Source organism: Diabrotica virgifera, chromosome 8, assembly GCF_917563875.1.
Source record: "Diabrotica virgifera virgifera chromosome 8, PGI_DIABVI_V3a".
Classification (NCBI taxonomy): Eukaryota; Metazoa; Arthropoda; class Insecta; order Coleoptera; family Chrysomelidae; genus Diabrotica; species Diabrotica virgifera.
In genome coordinates this window covers 133,237,531-133,259,182 of record NC_065450.1, presented here as the reverse complement: position 1 = coordinate 133,259,182, position 21,652 = coordinate 133,237,531, and the positions used below count along the sequence as shown (strand labels likewise).

The 21,652-nt window shown below is 38.4% G+C and overlaps 2 protein-coding genes across 2 annotated transcripts in view; one reads left to right on the top strand and one right to left on the bottom strand.

Moving 5' to 3' along the window:
* LOC126889481 (zinc finger protein 808-like) overlaps nt 1-21,652 on the bottom strand; it is a 235,214-nt gene that overhangs the window by 125,100 nt on the left and 88,462 nt on the right. The window lies entirely within an intron of this gene.
* LOC126889480 (methyl farnesoate epoxidase-like) overlaps nt 1-21,652 on the top strand; it is a 243,605-nt gene that overhangs the window by 206,348 nt on the left and 15,605 nt on the right. The window contains exon 8 of the mRNA XM_050657807.1: nt 14,445-14,649. Coding sequence (XP_050513764.1) covers nt 14,445-14,649 — 205 coding nt within the window. The remainder of the gene's footprint in view (nt 1-14,444; nt 14,650-21,652) is intronic.

Sequence of the window (21,652 nt, the reverse complement as noted above, 5' to 3'; positions counted from 1 at the left end):
TGCGTCTCACTTTAAATATTTATTGCGTTTATATATCCTTGATTTTGACAGTTTGTGACTTAGTTTTGACGTTTATGAAACAGTGCATAAAACTTCCAATGCATTTTTATTTTCGGATATTTATAGGGTGGCCACTTTTTTTGCCGCTCAGTGTATTATAAAAAAAATTTAATATGTTTAAATAAATATTGTTTAAATAATTATACAGCTTTCAAATGAAAATATTTGTGTTTTTAACGTTAAAAGGTACACTTGTAGTAAGTTTATCTAAAAAAAAATCAACAACTAAAAAAAATATGTAGTTTTCTTTTCTTATAAATAAATTAATCTATTATAACAAAACCAAAGCAACTTTGACATTTAATAATGCGTCAGTTAGATGGCTCTACTCGAGTTCTTGGGAACAAAAAAAAGAATGAAGCAAATTGCTCCATCGGAAGCCGAGAAAATGCATTTTTTAACATCTACCGATTTTGAACTTTGAGATTACATTTTCTCAAAACTAATTTTTGATTAGAGTTTATATTATAATAATATATGTTATGAGTATTTTAAAGATATGAAAATTGGTGTGAAGAAAGAGGACAAAAAGAAAAAGGTGATGGTTCAAAAATTATGATTCTATTGTTTATATCTTTGCCGTAAATGCCTGTCAACTTTGACCGGTTGTATCTCAGGAACCACTCATCACAATTAAACGTTTTTTCTTTTAAAAGAAGCATCCTGCCGCTTTTTTCCGTTTTTATGCCGTTTTTATGATTTAATTTAATTTAATATTTTCCGAGATATGCTATTTGTTTATAAGCCAACAAATTGTTTATAATTTTAAAATATTCCTGAGGGCCGCTTAAATAGTCCAATTTTAATTATGTAAAGTGCATTAGATAGGTACAGTGTCTTTTTATACTAAAATCATAGTTATTCTTATATAACATAATTATTGTGGTTATCATAGCAATCGTAAATTTTTAATTAAAAATTCAATTGTTGCTAAGCTGTTCATTCAATTTACATCAGTTTCTGGAATTATAATCTATACGAAAAGAGATTTTATATTACCAAGTTATTTAATCATTGATAAACAATTACTTATATAAAATTTTAGTTGGAAATTAAAGATTTTGTTGGAAACACCCGCATTTTCCGGGCAAAATGTTCGTCAAAGTAAATCGGGAAAAACACCTCTCTATGCAGAATTGAATTACGGTGATTTTTTATTTGGGTGCTTTTGGTGTAAAGGTAAAATCTTTGGAGTTATAGAGCTAAAATTAAATAAACACGATTTCCGGGCGCCATTTTGTTTATAAAAAAAGTAGCACACTATTTGCGGACTTTGCATACCTAATATATAGAATCATAAGATTCGGTTCCAGCAATAAAATTGCTGGTAAATACCTTTTCCTTGTATTTTGCTAATTAGCCCAGAGTATAAGCAATATTTTATAATTAAAAAAAATATATAAAGAGGCAATTAGGATTGCTCTCAACTCCTTTCTTCTTCTTATTTCGAAGTGTCATTTTGAAGGTTGGCGATTGAAATATAGCTTTCGTGCACGAAAAATGTCTACACATGAACGGTCAAATCATTTGCTCAGGTCATTCAGCTAAGAGTTCTGGCCTCTTCTTACTGATTTTTTGCCCTGTATTTTACCTTTTAATACGATTCGCAGTAATATATATCTTTCATCATTTAACACCTGACTCAAGTATTGTATTTTTTTCTCTATAATTCTACTTAGCATTTCTTTTGTTTATTCATGTGCCCAAAATCCCTCATCCCTAGTAAATTTTTTGTGTCCATGAAATTCTCAGCATTCGTTTGTATACCTACATTGATGAGCGCGTTAATAACTGGCATAATAACGCACAAGATGGAAAACGTAGTACGTTGTGAAGTAAAAAGAGATGAAACTAGTAGAGGTGGAAATTATCGATATAAACGTATAAATTAACATTATATTACTTACATAGTTTCTCACCTTTAGACGTATCGGAGGAGTATGACAACTGTCACTACGACAGGAGAATTTTATAAAATACTCCTGCCACAGACGTCTAAAGGTGGGAAACTAGGTAATGTAGTGTTAATTTATACGTTTACATCGATAATTTCTACCTCTACTAGGTTCATCTCTTTTTACTTCACAATGTATTATATTTTCCATCTTTTGCATTATTTTGCCGATTATTAGCGCTCTCCTCACTGTATATAAACTTACATGCATAGAAATCGGCCCACTTAAAAATTTGGTCATTTTGATTCTCATATTTTCTAAACCTGTTGACCGATTTAAGTGATTTTTTGAACATGTTGTAGCCTGGTTCTTTAACAATACCACAGTAATAATATTTTTGCTATACAGGTAAATTTTCATTGTATACCAGGTGTACCAATCAAACTGTGTTTTTTTCTTAAACTTCGCATCACCCTGTTGATTATTCTAGTATTTATAAAATACTGAAATTAAAACCCAACTATAGCCTCAGGTTTTCCCAACATTCTCTTTTTTGATTCAGTCGTTAATGTTGGATAATAAAAAAGTTAGGTACTTTAACAACTAGACATGTTCTTCATTAATACACGGTGTTTCTAAAAAAATGCGACAAACTTTAAGGGGTAATTCTGTATGAAAAAATAATGACAGTTGGCTTTTTAAACGTGTGTCCTCAAATGTTTCGTTTTCAAGATACGGGATGTTGAATTTTTTCTTACAAACTGACGACTTATTTACTGCTTTAAAACCAGTTAAGATATTCAAATGAAATTTGGTAGGTTTTAAGAGATAGTTATTGCGGATTTTTTTACATAAAATTAAGAATTTAATATTCACCATTGGCGTACATAAGGGTAATATGATCGGTCATATTACCCATATGCGCGCCAATAGTAAATATTAAATTCTTGATTTTATGTCAAAAAATCCGCAATAACTATCTTTTAAAACCTACCAAATTTCATTTGCATATCTCAACTGGTTTTAAAGCAATAAATGAATCGTCATTTTGTAAGAAAAAATTCAACATCCCTTATCTCGGAAACGAAACATTTGCAGACAAACGTCTATCAAGCCAACTGTCATTATTTTTTCATTCAGAATTGTCCCTTAAAGTTGTCGCAACAGGTTTAGGAAATACAATTTGGTCATTTTTGATGACTCGTACGAGTCATCAAATAAAGTTACTGTTCCTGAGTTTATATTTTCTCAATCGCTGCTACTTCCCGATACTGTATAGTCTTTGTCATCTTCGCTTTTATTTAAAAACTGATCTTGGTCACTGTGTTCAGAATCAAACTCAGAAAAGTCTATTTTCCGTTTACATGCACGTGAATGTTCCACCGTCATGTTGATTACTACTGTGGCTTGTCTCCTTCTGTTGCAATATAAAGTAATGGTGACACAACGGGACTTAACTACAGCGGCGCCATCTATGAGAAAACTGCTGGAATTTTCTGTTTGAGACATTAATATGGTCTTAAAGTGTGTGATTTCTACTTTAACTCATTTTTGACGAAATTGTGTCTTGTCCCCTTCTGGTCCCAAGGTCTTCAATTTGAATACGACTACAAGCATTCCTCTTGGACGTATCCTAAGGTCTGATCTTGTAAAATTGTTTTCATGTTCATAAGTAGAATTTCTCTTTTTTTCGGTTTTGCAGATTGCGTCGATGGTTTGCAAAGAATAATACAGGAGAATAAGTAAAAAACATGGACTTGATCTCAATACGAAAGAAACAAAGTAGGGAGAGGCGGGCAAAACGGGGTAGCTGCCTAAAACGGGGTACCCCCTTTATTTTCAATATCACCCGCTCCATCTATACGACGTTAATGAAATTATATTATAGACGCCTGTTTACGCCTTCTGTCATAAAGCAGATATAATTAACTATTAGTCGATTTTTGTGAAAAGTACATGTGCGTTTTTAGTTAACCAAGTTATAATATCGGCCGAAAAATAATCCATCGTTAGTATTACTAAAACAATTTATTATTTAATATCATTACTTCCAACTAACAGTGAATGTGTTCTAGAGTATTCGTTTGTCATTTTGTTAAAAAATAAAAACTTGTAATAATTTAAACAGGTCATAATCTCAAAATCTGTTCTTTGGGTAAAATGGGGTATCAATACGTAGGGTAAAATGGGGCACCCTTTTTACCATACCTATTGGTAGGCTTTACCCTTTTACCATACCAAGTAAGATAGCCGATGATCAAACCAAATCACAGACGAGTAAGAAATTGCAATTGAATAAAACTAAAAAAGTAGAGTCAGATTAAGAAGGCAAAGATAGTGACACTGACTGGTTCTGCGGAAACTTTTATTCAAGTTCCACAGAAGGATGGATAAGCTGATCCAGTTGCCTTAAATGGACTAAAAATTCATGTGCAGGTGTAGAAGATGAGGATGATAAAGTAGTACTTGTATGCGAATTTTGTCAATAGGCTTTTCTTGGTTTCAATTTGGTACCCCATTTTACCCTATACGACGGGCATAATGGTGCAATTTACATTAGTTTCTGTTTTTTCATATAATAAAAAAACTTTCACTTTTTTTAAATTAAAATTATATTAATAAATAGTTACTACAATTGGTAGGGTGGATACTGTGGACAGCTACACATAGCTTGGTACCAATATAAACAGTCCATGGAACCACTCTATTGAAATAAAACAACCCATAGGAAAACCAAGATCAGCGTTCGTAACGATGAAGTCTCTTTTGAGAAGTCACCAGATGCTATGTATTTGCTACGTTAATATACTGTTATAAATCACCTAGCATAGGTGTAAGTAGATGGAGTAAGTCAGACTAATAAGGAATCTGACAGATATATTTGTCAATTTAGAAGTTTTGTCATAATAATTGTTTTTGTCACGTTTGAATTTTGGAGGACTTATTTTTGTACTTTAGTTTATTAGGAATTTTAATAAACTTGTTAAAACAGAGTAACAATTCTCTTAATCCCTGAACCCATCTAGAATTGCAACAATTGGTGTCAGAAGTAAAGTGGGATTAAGAGAATTTATATGGTGAAAACAAGAAGCGAGACGATGGAAGAAATTAGAGACATGATTGCCGCCATGGAAAAACGTCGGCAGGAAGAAAAAGAAAATGAAGACAAACGTCGGCAGGAAGAAAAAGAAACAGAAAATTTACGTCGTCTAGAAGACAGAGAGTTGCTCGTGACACTTATCTCAAAAATAGAGACTTCAAAAGTGAGTACAGAAGATATGAAAAAAGAAATCGAAGAGACAAAAGAATATATGAAAAAAGAAATCGCAGAGACAAAAGAAGATATGAAAAAAGAAATCGAAGAGACAAAAGAAGACATGATTAAAAAGATTGAAGTAACAAGAGGCCTAGTAGAAAAAACGCACGATGAGGTAACGAGAACTCTTGAGAATATCCGCCTAGAGGTTGAAAAGTCCCAGAAACTGAGAGTTGAAGGTAAACCAGAAGTGATTTGTTCCCCTGTCAACGGAATAATTAAGCCTCCTACATTTGACGGCGAGATATCCTGGCCAGTGTATAGAAGACAATTCGAAGCTGCTGCACAGAATAATGGATGGACAAATGAACAGAAGGCAACTGCTCTCATATTAGCACTTCGAGGTAAGGCTGTAGAAATCCTCCAAAACATTCCAGAGGACGCACAAAAGAAATATGAGACTGTCGTATCGGCTCTAGAACTAAGATACGGCAGCCAATATTTGAAGCAAGTATACCAGAGCCAACTAAAAGTGCGTATCCAAGGCTCCAACGAATCTGTGCAAGAATACGGAGCAGAAGTAGAAAAGATGGCACGACTCGCTTGGCCCGAAGCCCCTGAAGAGTTTCTACACCAGTTTACCATCCAATGTTTCCTTGATGGCCTGCGAGATGTAGACCTCCATCAAACATTACGACTAGGAAGAGGACGCTACCAAATATTGAAGGACGCTATTGTCGCAGCATTGGAGTACGAAGCCGTGAAGAATGTGTCCCGCCATCAACGCAAAGTCCATCAAATAAGAGGTGTTGCTGAAGTGGAAGAAGGCGATCTAAATACGTTGTCCCAGGTGTTGGTCGCCCAATTCGAGAAATATCTTGGCCCAATAGCTGAATATTTGAAGCAAAAACGTCAGGGGCGCCCAAAGTGTTATTTTTGTGGATTGATAGGCCACCTGCAACGTGATTGCAGACAACGTACAAGATCAGAGGACAGTAGGCAAGCTCCACAATATCAACGCAATTCGGAAAACTAAAAGAAGTCAACGTCAAGGGGCGCACGTTGGCTGACCTGTCCCAAGCTCCCAGATTCTCAATATCCACAATAAGACGAAGTAGTGACAGCTTAGTTGCCGATGGACTTCTCAATGGCGACAGATGCAGTTTTACCATCGATACTGGGGCAACTAGGTCAGTTATGAGTAAACGTTTACTGGACCAGTCATCTACACGAATAATATCGAAATCTCCCATACTAGAGACAGCGACAGGCGAAAACATTACTGTTTATGGGGACAGTTGCGTAAAAATCGAGCTGGGACACATCGAGATAGAAGTAGTGGTCCTAGTAGCCGACATCGTAGACGAGTTCATCCTAGGTGTCGACATTATGTCCGAACATGGGTTTATTGTAGATGTCAGACACAGGACCGTAGTCGTCGGCAATGAAGAAATTCTACTGTCATCCTCCAGAAAGCAGCACAATGGGCTAAAGATGTTAGTAGCAAAAGACACGAAGATCCCTCCTAACAGTGAAAAGATCGTGGTTGCACAAATTGATGCATCTGGTGGCTTGGGAGCCATGTTATTAGAGCCAGACGAGCAGATTCACGAGGGCGTCATCGTGGCCAGATGTTTGGTAGATGGGGATAAGCACACCGTTCCAGTAAGGGTGGCCAACCCGAATGGCAATAAAATTACTTTCAAAAAGGGCCAAGTGCTTGGAATATGCGAGCCAGTTGTAAGAGTGACCAGAATAGAAGAAAACGTGCCAACAGCTAGCAGTACACACCAATTCTCCACTGAAATTTTGGAAAATCTTAAGAAGTCATGGGGACATCTATCTGAAGATGAATACCAAAAAGCAGAAGAGTTCATTAACAACGAAAGTGACATATTCTTTAAAGGAGAAATAACTGGCCGCACTGACTTAGTCCAACATCGGATTAACACTGACAACTCCAACCCCATAAGACAGGCACCAAGACGTCTTCCATTTGCAAAACAAAAAGAAGCTTTTGCCATCCTTGAAGATATGCGAAAGGAGAATGTCATCGAAGAGTCGAGTAGCCCCTGGTCTTCTCCAGTGGTGTTGGTAACCAAGAAAGATGGCTCAACGCGGTTCTGTGTCGACTACAGGAGGCTGAATAGCGTTACCAAGAAGGACAGCTATCCACTACCCCGTATTGATGATACACTTAGTGCCTTGGCTGAGTCGAAATGGTTTTCCACTGTGGACCTCAAAAGCGGTTATTGGCAAGTTGCAGTACACCCTGAAGACAGAGAGAAGACCGCATTTTCTGCTGGAAATGGGCTCTACCAATTCAAAGTGATGCCATTCGGATTGTGTAATGCACCTGCCACGTTTGAACGTTTAATGGAGCTAGTACTTAGAGGACTTACATGGAAAATCTGTCTGGTATACCTCGACGACATTATGGTCATCGGAAAAGATTTCGACGAACATCTTGCCAATTTGAAAGAAGTTTTCACCAGACTAAGGAACGCTCACCTACAAGTAAATGCCAAAAAGTGCGAGCTCTTCCAAGAAAAAGTTAGTTTCCTTGGACATGTAATTTCATCCTCAGGAATTGCAGCAGATCAGGCGAAAATAAAAGCAGTACAGGAATGGCCCACACCAAGAAACAAACACGATATCCGAAGCTTCCTTGGTCTTTGCAGTTACTATCGTCGCTTCGTGAAAGATTTTGGTAAGATTGCCAAACCTCTCCATAATCTGACTGAGAGAAAACTGTCATTTGACTGGACACCAGAGTGCCAGCTTGCCTTCACCACACTCAAGCATAAATTGACTACGGCTCCAATTCTGGCATATCCGAAAGAACAGGGTCTTTTCGTGCTTGATACAGATGCTTCTCAAAATGGTATCGGGGCGGTGCTTTCCCAAGTACAAAAGGGCGAGGAACGCGTCATAGGATACTTCAGCAAAACTTTGGGAAAAGCAGAAAGAAACTACTGTGTCACCAGAAAGGAGTTATTGGCAGTCGTCAAAGCAGTAGAACACTACCATTCGTTCCTCTATGGCAGAAAATTCTTGATAAGAACCGATCATTCTGCCTTGCAATGGCTTCTCAATTTCAAGACACCTGAAGGTCAGATAGCTCGGTGGCTGGAGAAACTACAGACTTATGATTTTGAAATTCGTCACAGAGCGGGAAGAAGTCATGGGAATGCCGACGGTCTCTCGAGAAGACCATGCAACGGGAGGAACTGTCGATTCTGCGACCGCCAAGAAGAACGAGATGGCCAGATTCTACAGTTGAGAACCATAGAGGATAGAAATGACGAAGAAGTTCTAGAAAACCTTCAGGCTGAACAAAAGGAAGATACAGATCTAAAAATAGTTCGGGAGTGGCTGGACCACGGAGCTAGACCACAGTGGCAGGAGATTGCAAAATATGGGCAAGCAGTTAAGGGCTATTGGCTTCAGTGGGACTCCCTGTGTCTACGAGATGACATCATCACTCGTAAATGGGAGAGTCCGGATGGAACAAGAACAGTGCCCCAAGTTGTTCTCCCAAGGTCATGTGTTAAGGACGTGCTTGCAGAACTTCACGATAGTCGCTCCGGCGGGCATTTTGGAATCAATAGGACTCTGGCCAGAGTCCGTGAGAGATATTATTGGGTTCATTGTCGGCAAGATGTGGAAGAATGGTGCAAACGATGTGACCTGTGTGCATCCAAGAAAGGACCCAAAACAAGACTTAGGGGAAAACTCCAACAATATATTACTGGAACTCCATGGGAACGAGTTGCTGTAGACATTTTGGGACCATTTCCAGAGACAGCATCAGGAAACAAATATTTGATGGTTGCTATGGATTATTTTTCCAAATGGCCTGAAGTAGTTGCACTACCCAACCAAGAAGCAGTCACAGTTGGTGAAGCCCTGCTGGAGAATGTCGTTTCCCGACATGGTGTTCCACTTCTGCTTCATTCTGACCAGGGGCGCAACTTCGAATCGGCAGTTTGGAAGACCATGATGGCTTTGTTAGGAATTAAGAAGACCAGAACAACACCGCTCCATCCTCAATCCGACGGCATGGTAGAAAGACATAACCGGACCATCAACAACTACCTGTCCCTGTTTGTAGACGAAAATCAGAGAGACTGGGACAAACTGGTGCCTCTGTTTCTGCTAGCATACCGAAGTTCCCAACATGATGCAACTGGTTACACTCCAGCAATGCTGTTAACTGGTCGAGAGATGAGGCTTCCCATCGATCTCCTACATAGTAATGTACCAGACGGAGAGGCGGGTCAAGAGACACTTCCCGAGTATGTCAGCGGTCTAAAGGATCGACTGGTTAAGGTCCACGATTTCGCCAGAAACAAGCTACAACTCACCAGTGACCGGATGAAGGTTAGGTTCGATAAGAAATCCACACCTGTTAGTTTCAAGGAAGGTGATGCAGTTTGGCTCTACCAACCAACGAGAAGGAAAGGTCTAAGTCCCAAGTTGCAGCGGCCCTGGGAGGGACCGTACCTGGTCATTAAGAAGATAAATGACCTTGTGTATAGGGTGCAACTGACGCCACGAAGTAAGCCGAAGGTCGTCCACCTAGAGAGACTGTGTCCTTATGAAGGGCAGAATCCACCGACCTGGTCCATTTAGGTACTGTTCGGGGCGAACAGCCTGAAAGAAGGGGGCGGTGTTATAAATCACCTAGCATAGGTGTAAGTAGATGGAGTAAGTCAGACTAATAAGGAATCTGACAGATATATTTGTCAATTTAGAAGTTTTGTCATAATAATTGTTTTTGTCACGTTTGAATTTTGGAGGACTTATTTTTGTACTTTAGTTTATTAGGAATTTTAATAAACTTGTTAAAACAGAGTAACAATTCTCTTAATCCCTGAACCCATCTAGAATTGCAACAATACGGAGTAGAGGCTTGGACACTTTCTGAAGCTTCTTTAAGATAACTATAGGTCTTCGAGATGTGGTGTTACAGACTCATCTTAAGAATTTCGTGGGTGGATCGTGTGACTAATGTTGAGGTTCTACGTAGAATGGGCAAGGAATGCGAGATTATTAACACAATCAAAGAGCGCAAATTATAATATCTTCGTCATGTTATGAGTAATGAACATAGATATGGTTTGTTCCAGCTCATATTTCAGGGCAAGTTATTTGGGAAGAGAGGACCAGGGAGAAGAAGAGTATCTTGGCTTCAAAATCTGAAAAAGTGGTTTAATACATCTACAACCGGAATATTTCTAATAGCGGCCAGGAAAGTTAGGATTGCAATGCTGATCGCCAATATCCGGAATGGATAGGCACCGTAAGAAGAAGAGGGACGATATTAAAAGCATACTTGATGTTGTTTATGCTAGTTCTGATGATGTTGCTTCCACCTTGATTCTCGTCTGATACATCTCTGAATATAGACTCCTAATATAGATTACATAATAAAACTCGGTGATAAACTCAACCCTGCCGCACGCCTCATCTGATTGGTTCAACTTCTTTGCATTAATTAAATAGACACTATAAAAAATAAATCATACTTGAAGTATGAAATACTTCTGTTGCACCGTATTCAAAGACATAAGGTCAGTTGGGGTAAGTGCGATACAAAATTAATATAGTTAAAATATTCATTCGAAGGTGCCCTAAAAATTCCCGGCGATCAATACAATTTTTTCCCATGGAAAATCAATAATATTCTTTTTCTCATGATCATCTTTCAGTGCGTCACAGTTTTTCGATTTCTTTCTAACGCATTAAATTGTATGTGACAGAAAAAAAGGCATGTCGGTGATTACATTTCGTCGGTGACATTAAATTCTAGTTATTCTAGTTGTCGAGAGATGGCGCCATAATAAAAAAAATAATTTTTTTTAAATTAGACAATAATATTACAAATATAATCTGTATAATTTATAAGACTATACAAATCAAAGAAAATACCATTTTATAAATGCAAGAAACACATTTGATTTGTTTTTATTCCAAATTAAAAATAAAATGTGACAACTGTCAGATTTAACTAAAATGTCATGTTAGAATAAATGTCATAAATGTGTATTATCACGGACCTACCCTTTTTCCTATCATTTGTTACGCACTGAAAAATGATCATGAAAAGGACAATACAGGCATTGACTATATCTGAATGATTGACTAAATATGCATTGACTAAAATCAATACATACAATAATACAGGCATTGACTACATCTTGAGTTCTTAATATTTTTTTATATATCGGTTTAAGAGAAAATTATATTATTTTTTTAAAGGCAAGTGGTCGCACTTACCCCGCTCAATTGGGGTAAGAGAGAATTTGGAGATATATTTTTATATACGGCATATATACTTAATCTGGGGGTAAGAGCGTTTTACTTGAATCTTTGTTAATAAGAAACTCAAAGTATCTTTATTTAAAAAAAAAGTTACAAGCTCGTAAACTTTAAACAGAGGAAGAACTTAAAACGCAAAAAACAAAATATCTTTGATTTATCGTTAAATTGTAAAGTAAATGGTATTCTTATGTTTATTTACGTAGAAAGTACACATGGTGATAAAGTCTAAACAAAAAAAAAATTTATAAGCTATTCCACGTTATAGCCGCTAAACGATATTTGAAATGATATTTCTCCGCGCCTTCCAATTTCGGGATCCGGCAAGAGCTTAACAATGTCCGTTTCAAAGACAATAGAAACGTCCTCAACCAAAGGAAATTTAAATATTGATTTTTTCATGAAAAATACACTTTTTCTAGAAAACTTTATCTCTACCTCTTTATCTTTAATGTCTATTATTTTCCCTACATAATATTTAATATTTTTCTTTCCTGGAAATTGAACTAATACCCAATTGCCAACAGATAATTCAGACAAGCTTCTCGTCATTTCATCTAACTCCTCGTTCTCTTCAGTCATTTGTTCACGTATATCTTCCAACGTATCTTCATCCTCTTCTGCATATTCGACTGTTTCTTCATCGTCTTCGTCGCTGTCCAAAATTTCCTTTAACCTGGAATTACCTGCTGCTTCATTGTTATTCTTCTTTGTGCGTTTCCTTTGTTTTGGCCCCTTTTGTACGGTTTCTTTTTCTTTTAGGCGCACTAGCACTTCATTTCTTGTAATAACCTCCGCTCCACCTGCTACTTTTTTCTTGGGCTTTTTTTCGTCATTGACTTTTGTACCAATTTTCATAGTTGTTGCTAAAATTTGGTCGAAGGTTACATGCCTTAAGGACGTGTTGTGAGGGGTACAATTGGTGGGTGTTAGTTGGCGATGCGATGTGCTTAGACTTTTCGCGACTTCAATTGTGACTTCATTAGTATCGGAGATATTGCTATTAGCTGATGTACCGGATGGACCAGTCTTTAAAATCTCTGGTTCTCTGTTCGGATCTTCATCAGCTGTTACATGCATTGTTTCTGTTTGACTATTTTGCCATCTTTTGTATGCCGAAGGATCAAACTTGTCGGAGGCTATAACTTGATCATTAAAGGGGTAGATACCGGCTTTCCTAAATCCGTGTTGAATTATTACGGGATCCGTCTCTTTCCATATTGTTTTGGTTAGCACCGAGAAGGTTTTTTTAATATCTTCTTTCCTGGGTGTCCACGTTGCCATTGGACTAGCTTTGTATCCCATCTGTCCTTAATCGACTTAAACACGGCTACATCTAGAGGTTGAAGTAAGTGACTGGAGTGAGGTGAAAGCTTTAAAATTCTTCATAGCCTCTTCAATCAAACTTATACTGATGTGTGTTGCATGGCCATCATAGATTAAAAGAATAGGGCGCTTATCTTTAAAGTCAGAAATTAAAGCATTGCTGAAATAGTTCTGAAAAACCTGAGATTCCATCCAACCTTTCTTTGTTGCAGCATAAAAAACTTCAGGTTTTTGGGGATCTTCCTCTGGAGCAGTCCACTCGTCGTAAATATGCAAGCCTTTAAAAATAATAAGGGGTGTTCCTTTTGACCCAGCTGCACTGCAAGTCATCAAAACTGTCGTGTTTTCTCTTCCTAGAGTGCTGATTGTTCTGGTTTCAGCAGTTCCAACGGCACCAACAATTTTGGTTTTTTTGGGTCTACACAAAAACTCGTTTCATCTAGGTTCCATATCTGATCTGGCTTATTTTCCAGACCAAGCTCAATAATTGTACGATTTAGCAGATCAAAATAGTCGTATATTATAAATGGATCTACACATTTTTTTATTGCCATTTCTACAGTTTGGGGTTTTTTTATTATGAGTCGGTGTCTTTTTCGGAAACCTATAAACCAATCAGGGCCAGGGAAGCCGTCTTTAAATCTTGTTTTTAATTTGTTTTTTATCACATATTGTCCAACTTTTTCAAGCACCTCTGATCTGGACAAATCAAATCCGCCCTTTTCCATTAACTTAATGGCCTGGGTAATTTCTTGTTCGTCTTCATAAGGAATATCCAAGTCTCTCCCCAAATGTTTGCTCTTGGTGCCCCTACGCCCTGTGACATGGTACAGAATTGTCGTCTTTGATATTTTAAAAGGGAACTTGCTTTTCTTAGAGACAATTGTTTACTTTTAACGCTTTCGATGGCAGCTTGCAATTGGTCCTTAGTATAATTAGCACCTCTTTGCGATTTTCTCGTATAATTTTTGGGCATGTTTCTGAAAATCAGAAAAATCCGAACATAATATTGAAACCAAGAAAGGGGGTAAGTGCGTTACGCACGTGGACGCACTTAAACCTTCCACACATTTTTCGGGGTAAGGGCATCCACATCGATAATTAATAAATAACATCTTTTATACGGCAAATAAAACAATTTTCCATTAGTTTATTAGGTTTTTATAATACTTATACCATAAAAGTAGAAGAATAACAATAAGTCTAAGTAATATCGATTTTTAAAAAATTACTCACCTACTTGATCTGCAATTTGAAACGACTATGTGAGGTTACAATTCTGACAGCTGACTGCTCGGTTAATGGGCCGTTGCCATATTACCATGGCTTAAAAAGTACTATATGGTGAACATGTTTTCACAGGGTTGCCGACCCTAACTGTTAATATCGCTCTATTGTCCTGTGTGGTCGCACTTACCCTAAATACGCTCTTACCCCAACTGACTTTATTTCTGTTACATCGTCTTACTGACTTGTAAATGAGGATGATTGTCAATTACTATGTTTGTTGTTTTAGCTTTCTTAGTGTAGCTTTCTTAAAAGTATGAATGTTATAAATAATATTTTTTGCTTTTGTGTTTTAGAATCAGTGGGGGAAAGTTTTTCCGAAGACCAACTTGTAGCAACTTGCATGGATATGTTTATGGCTGGTTCTGAAACTACAAGTAATACATTGAGCTTTGCAGTATTATATTTAATTCTGTATCCAGATGTTCAAAAGAAAGCTCAAGCAGAAATAGATGATGTAATCGGTAAATGCAGAACGCCAAATCTAGCTGATCGGCCAAGGTAAGTAGTCCTGCCGCCAGCGGGGGTACTTCTTCTTCTTCAAGTGCCGTCTCCTAATCGGAGGTTGGATATCATCATCACTATCTTTACTCTATCCACCGCTGCTCTAAAGAGTTCTATAGAACTGCATCTAAACCAGTCCCTTAAATTCTTTAACCATGACACTCTCCTTCTTCCTATACTCCTTCCGCCTCTTATCTTTCCCTGTATTATCAGTCTTAGCATTTCATATCGCGGTCCCCTCATTACGTGTCCCAGATATTGTAACTTTCTTATTTTTATTGTGTTTATTATTTCGCATTCTTTACCCATTTCTCGCAGTACTTCCGTGTTCGTTTTCCTCTGTGTCCATGCTATTCTAAGCATTCTTCTGTAACACCACATTTCAAATGACTGTAGCTTATTTATGTGTTCTTGCTTTAATGTCCAGCTTTCAAGTCCATATTGTAGTATCGAGAACACGTAGCATCTCAAAGCTCTTGCTCTCAGTTCTAAGCTAAGGTCTTTGTTGCAGAGAACTGTTTTCATTTTTACAAACGCATTTCTTGCTATTTCTATCCTGGTCCTTATTTCTGTTGTTTGATCATTTTTCTCTGAAATCCAGGTTCCTAGGTATTTGTATTTATCAACCCTTTCTATCGGTACATTTCCCAAATGTATGCTTGTTTGTATGTTTGTGTTCTTAGTTATTATCATGTATTTGGTCTTTTTTATATTCATTTTTAGTCCATATTCTTTACAGAAATTGTTTGTTTTGTTCAGTAGCAGTTGGAGTTGTTCAGCAGAGCTTGCTATAATCACGGTGTCATCTGCATATCTTATGTTGTTAATAGATCTTCCGTTAATTATTATTCCTTCACTTTGAGATAGCAATGCTTCTTCAAAAATGGCTTCACTATATGCATTAAAGAGTAATGGAGACATAATACATCCCTGCCGAACTCCTCTCCTGATTTCAATCAGGAAAACCGAAGAAAAAAGGAATCCAGGCCGTAGAAGAATGTCATGGTTGCGGAATTTGAGAGTGGTTTGGCTGCACCACTAATGAACTCTTTAGGTCAGCTGTATACAAGGTCAGAATAGCCTTGATGATTTCCAATCTCCGATAGGAGTGGCACAAGAAGAATAAGATAGCTCACAGAAGCTAGAAACCGCATTTGTCATTCTACAGTCTGTTCCAACGAAAATTTGACCCCCTCAGAAACTCAAAAACCAAGATCTTCTTCAGAATTAAAAAAAACGCCAATTTTTAATGGAAGGGGGACGAATTTTCATGCAAAATCCATGCCCTCAAATGTAACCCCCTACTGCCCCGCATCGACCCCCACTTTTTTTTAAATAGCAAGTGTGGTCGAGTGGCACATCATTTGAAAGGTAATTTTTTTCTCTAAACGACCCACTATTTTTTCTAATTTCCGTAATAAGTTTGAAGATAATTTTGGACTTAACAAATTATAATGTATCCAGCTCTCGGACTATCAACTGCGTGGTGCGCGCGCAACGAAGAATTATTTACACGCATGCGCGAACTACTTTCATATTAGCATGGCATCCTCATGCATTTGTTGTTTACATGTAATTAGATATATTTACGTAATATGTACCTACGTTTAAATAAACGGGTAGTGATTCCAAATTACTGTTGTATTAATTAGGTATTATATCAACCCAGGCTCGTACTTTAAACTGGCGGCGAGGATAAATGGAATTTAAGTGCTTTGTTCATCCCGGAGATATAATAAGACAAGGTTAGTAAACATGGCAGCTTACGGAAGCATAGAAAATTTCAATACTAATGAGCCAAAAAATTGGGACTTCTACGTGGAAAGAATGGAGTTCTTCTTCACGGCTAATAATATCACGGACCCAGAGAAGAAAAGAGACACATTTCTGAGTATGTGTGGGGCAAGTACTTATGAAATTATAAGGTCTTTGGTTGCACCAGCAAAAGTTAGTGATTCGAGCTACGAACAGATCACTGCCGAGTTGAAAAAACATTTTGCGCCAAAAACGTCTGAAATTGTCTGCAGGTTCAAATTTTATAGGCGAAATCAGCAAACTGGTGAAACAATTTCTGTGTATCTAAAAGAATTGCGAAAATTGGCAGAACCATGTGATTTCGGAAATGGCCTGGACGCAATGCTACGAGATAGATTAGTATGTGGCTTATTGGATGACACCTTACAGCAAAAGTTGCTCGCCAAGAAAAGCTAAATCTTAAAGACGCACAAGACATGTGCCTGGCACACGAAGTAGCTGTTCAAAGTTTGCAGGTGTTACGAGAGAGTGAGCTGAACGCAGTAGGTTTTCGTAGAAATCAGCCAGGACAATCAAAACAAAAATCAGCTGATCGCGAACGGAAAAAGTGTTTTCGGTGCGGAAAGAAACATTCTCCTGAACATTGTGAACACATTAAATCAACCTGTACATTTTGCAGGAAGGTCGGACATATTGAAATAGCTTGTTTTGGTAAAAAGAAAGACCAAAATCAAAGACGCAAAGTGCATCAGACTACCGAGGAATCGACATCAAATACCGAGCCGGTTTCGTTGAGGACAAATACTCATAGTGTTTGTTATTAAAGTAGCGACTATAATTTTTCGTTATTTAACGTGACGTCTGATAGCATTACCGGTAAATATTTAGTAGACGTGCTACTCAATGACAAAAATGTGAAAATGGAGGTTGATTCGGGCGCAAGTTTCTCAGTGATTAGCAAATCGACCTACCATAAAATATTTAGTGAAAATCGACCTAAATTAAATCAATCCAGTGTTATTCTACGCGATTATCAAAATACAGTGATACCCATACTGGGTGAGTGTCTAGTGGAGGTGAAAAGGGGTGAACGATCAGCCAAGCTTCCCCTTATAGTCACGGAAGGGAACCGCGCCAGTTTTCTGGGTATAGTATTTTTACTACAAAAGCGATATTACGTAGGTCAAAATTTTTGACGTAAGAGAACTGTCAAAACATTAGAATGTGACATTAGAATGTGAAAAGTCACATTCTAATGTTTTGACAGTTCTCTTACGTCAAAAATTTTAACCTACGTAATATCGCTTTTGTAGTAAAAATACTATAGAAACAGGTTTGAGAGGTTAGGATTAATCATAGCAGGGGTAAGTCAGATTTATTCCATTATTAATTATCCATAAGAATACCCAGATGTATGTAACACGGATTTGGGATCTTACCGGGGTCCCCCAGTAAGTTTTTCGTTAGACAAAAATGTAACGCCAATTATGCTAAAAGCACGTAAGCCCTTTGCACTAAAAGACAAGATTGAAGCTGAATTGGACAGGCTTATAGCGCAGGGTGTTTTAGAGCCGATTACACACCCAAAATGGTGCACCCCAATTGTGACCGTTTGCAAAGAAAACGGAGAGGTTCGGATCTGCGGCGATTACAAATCTACATTGAACTTAGCGCTAAATCCAGAACCTTGCACCTTATTCGGTACAGAACATTTTATCCACTCTCGCGGGCGGTAAAATGTTTGCAAAACTGGACATGGCGCAAGCTTATCTGCAGTTAAGTGTAAACCGCGAAGCTGCGGAGGCACAGACAATTATTACGCATAAGGGAGCTTTTAAATGCAATCCTTTACAGTTCGGTATATCCGTGGCTCCACAAATTTTTCAAAAATTCATAGACACTAGATTAACGGGTATTTCAGGTGTACTACCGTATTACGATGACATTTTAATAGTAGGTACCTCAGAAATAGATTTAGACTCAAAAGTGCGCGGAGTATTATCGCGTTTCCAGGAAGACGGGCTTTACGTAAGGAAAAGTGTGTTTTTCGAACAAAGACAATAGAGTTTCTCGGGTTTCAAATTAGTGAATACGGTTTACGTCCCACTAAAGACAAAATCGCGGCCATCACCAATGCGCCTGCTCCGACTAATAAAACCGAATTACAAGCTTTTTTTGGACTTTTAAATTGTTATCATGCTTTCCTAAAAGACAAGGCAACTATTGCAAATCCGTTAGATGCACTGCTCCGAAAGGAGGTTCCTTGGCAGTGGCGTTTCAAGGAACAAAAAGCTGTTGAATTATTAAAAGACATTTTGGCAAAAGAACCGGTGTTGGGACATGGGGACATTGGGACAGTGAACGGAAGGATTTATTTTTGACGTGTGATGCTAGCCCTTACGGGGTAGGTTGTGTGCTTAGCCAGCGCCATGATGAGGGACGCGAATATCCAGTGGCGTACCATAGTCATACTCTATCGTCTGCGGAACTAAACTTCGTCCAAATCGACAAAGAAGCACTGGCCATAATATCGGGCGTTAAAAAATTCCATGAATATGTATATGGCAGGAGAATAAGCATAAAAACGGACCATAAACCATTGCTGGGTATTTTTAACCCAAAAAAAGGTGTCCCAGAGATACTGTCACCCAGAATGCTTAGATGGGCCCTTATGTTATCTGCGTATGATTACGAATTATGCTACATACCGGGTGCAAAAATTCAGAATGCAGATGCTCTTAGCAGGTTGCCACAAAAGGTAAATGCGCCAGAACCGCCAAACTTAGATGACGTTTTGATGCTCGAGAACATCCCAGAAAAACTAATCTGTGCCAAAGACATCGCTAATGAAACTAAGAAAGACCCAGTATTATCTAAAGTTTTGCAGTGGGCATGGGAAGGCTGGCCTGAGGAGAAAATTAAATTTTCAGACGAATATACTCCTTATCTACAACGTAAACACGAAATTAGCTGTTATCAAGACTGCCTGTTATGGGGTACGAGAGTAATAGTTCCACTTGGAGGGAGGAAAACAATACTGAATTTTCTACACTCAGCAACCCTGGAATCGTAAAAATGAAGTCACTGGCACGCTCATATATTTGGTAGCCAAATCTCGACAAGCAAATTGAACACCTAGTAAATACATGCAGCGAGTGCCAGGAGTCTAGAAATATGCCAAAAAAGGCTCCAATCCATCCTTGGGAGTGGGCCAGAGCTCCATGGACAAGGATACACCTCGATTTTGCCGGTCCATTTAAAGGGAAAATGTTTCTGATAATCATAGACTCATATTCAAAGTGGTTGGAGGTAATAATCTAACTATAGACATTTTACGCGATTTATTTGCCACTCATGGCATCCCAGATGTTGTCGTATCGGATAACGAAACTAGTCATATGACACGGTTTGGAAAGATGGCCTCATCTATAAGCTCCTGAAAATAATCCCCTGCAAAGCAACCGCCCGACTCATAAATACTATGCTGAGCAGTAGAAACTTTCGTGTAACCATGGGAACTACAGTGAGCAAACAGAGAACGCTTAACAACGGCCTCCCCCAGGGCTCCGTACTTGCACCGCTGCTATTTAGTATGTATATAGCTGATATGCCCCCTACCAGATCTAAAAAATTTGGATATGCAGACGACTGGGCACTTGCAACTCAAAACTCCTTAATACAAAACTCCGAGGCAATCCTAACGGAAGATCTGGAACGCCTGGTTAAGTACTTTAAACAATGGAGACTTAAACCTAACCCCAAAAAAACCAAGGTTAGCTGTTTTCACCTGAACAACAATATGGCCCACACAAAACTTAAAGTGTACATTGATAACCAACTGCTCACGCACAACTATAATCCCAAGTACCTCGGCGTCACCCTGGACAGAACACTCTCCTTTAAGAAACATCTTGAGAACACCTCAGCAAAGCTGAGAACCCGTAACATCATACAGAAGCTTTGCGGGACTACATGGGGCTCAACAGCAAGTACACTTCGGTGTTCAGCCCTTGGACTCGTATACTCCACAGCTGAATACTGCTCCCCTGTTTGGCTGAACAGCGTTCACACAAAAATTATAGATACTCAGCTCAATGTCGCCATGCGTCTCATATCTGGAACGATCAAGTCTACACCTGTGGAGTGGCTTCCACTACTGAGCCACATACCTCCACCTAACCTTCGTCGTCAGCATGCTCTGCTTAGAGAATTCCAAAAGCTGCTTAACAACCCGCAGTTACCTATACACACATATGTCGCCGACGCTAACTCACATCGATTGCGCTCCAGAAAACCTCCGACTAGAGATGCAATAAACTTGAGTTCCAACAATTTCCAAATGAACTCCCAGTGGAAGAACATGCAGAGCGACAGACCGAACCTAATAATGAGAAACACACCATGCATCACAGAAACTCCACCAGGTTTTGACCTACCCCGAAAATCATGGTCAACTCTTAACAGGATAAGAACGGGTCATGGAGTCTGCGCAGATTCCCTTTATAAATGGAAAATGAGAACCTCTGCTGAGTGCGACTGCGGCGCCGAGAAACAGACCATCCAGCATATGATTGCCAAATGCCCTCGGAGAAAGTATGATGGAGATCCTCTGGACTTCGCCTCTGCAACACCAGCGTCGATTGAATATATTAATACATTAGATGTTAGACTATAACATATGTGTGATAATGTTGTGTATCAAATTGCCATACGCTAAATAAAAAAAAAACTAGTTTTACGTCGGCTGAGTTCCAAGATTTTTTAAAGAAAAACCTTATTAGACAAGCATTGGTTGCACCGTACCATCCAAGTAGTAATGAGCAAGCGGAGCGCATGGTACAAAATGTAAAAAATGCACTTAAGAAAATGACAGATAGCAATGAACAAACCAGCATACAAGTAGCATTGCACAGATATCTCCTTACTCAGCACATTACACCCCATGGTGCGACAGGGAGATGTTCATCCAAAATATTAATGGGGCGGAAGTAAGGCTCACTTTTTGATCGTCTACAGCCTGATTTTAGGAAAGAGATGCTATCCAAACAAGAGATCAAATATCCTAAGGAAGCAGGGCCCAGAGTTTTTCACGAAAACGAGACTGTATTTGCAAGGTCATTTACTCCTGGTCAAAAGTGGCTTCCTTCCAAAATAATTGAAACCACCGGACCATTAAGCTACAAAGTTCAAACACCTGATGGTAAAATTTTACGTCGTCATTCTGACCAAATAAGAACTCGGGTAT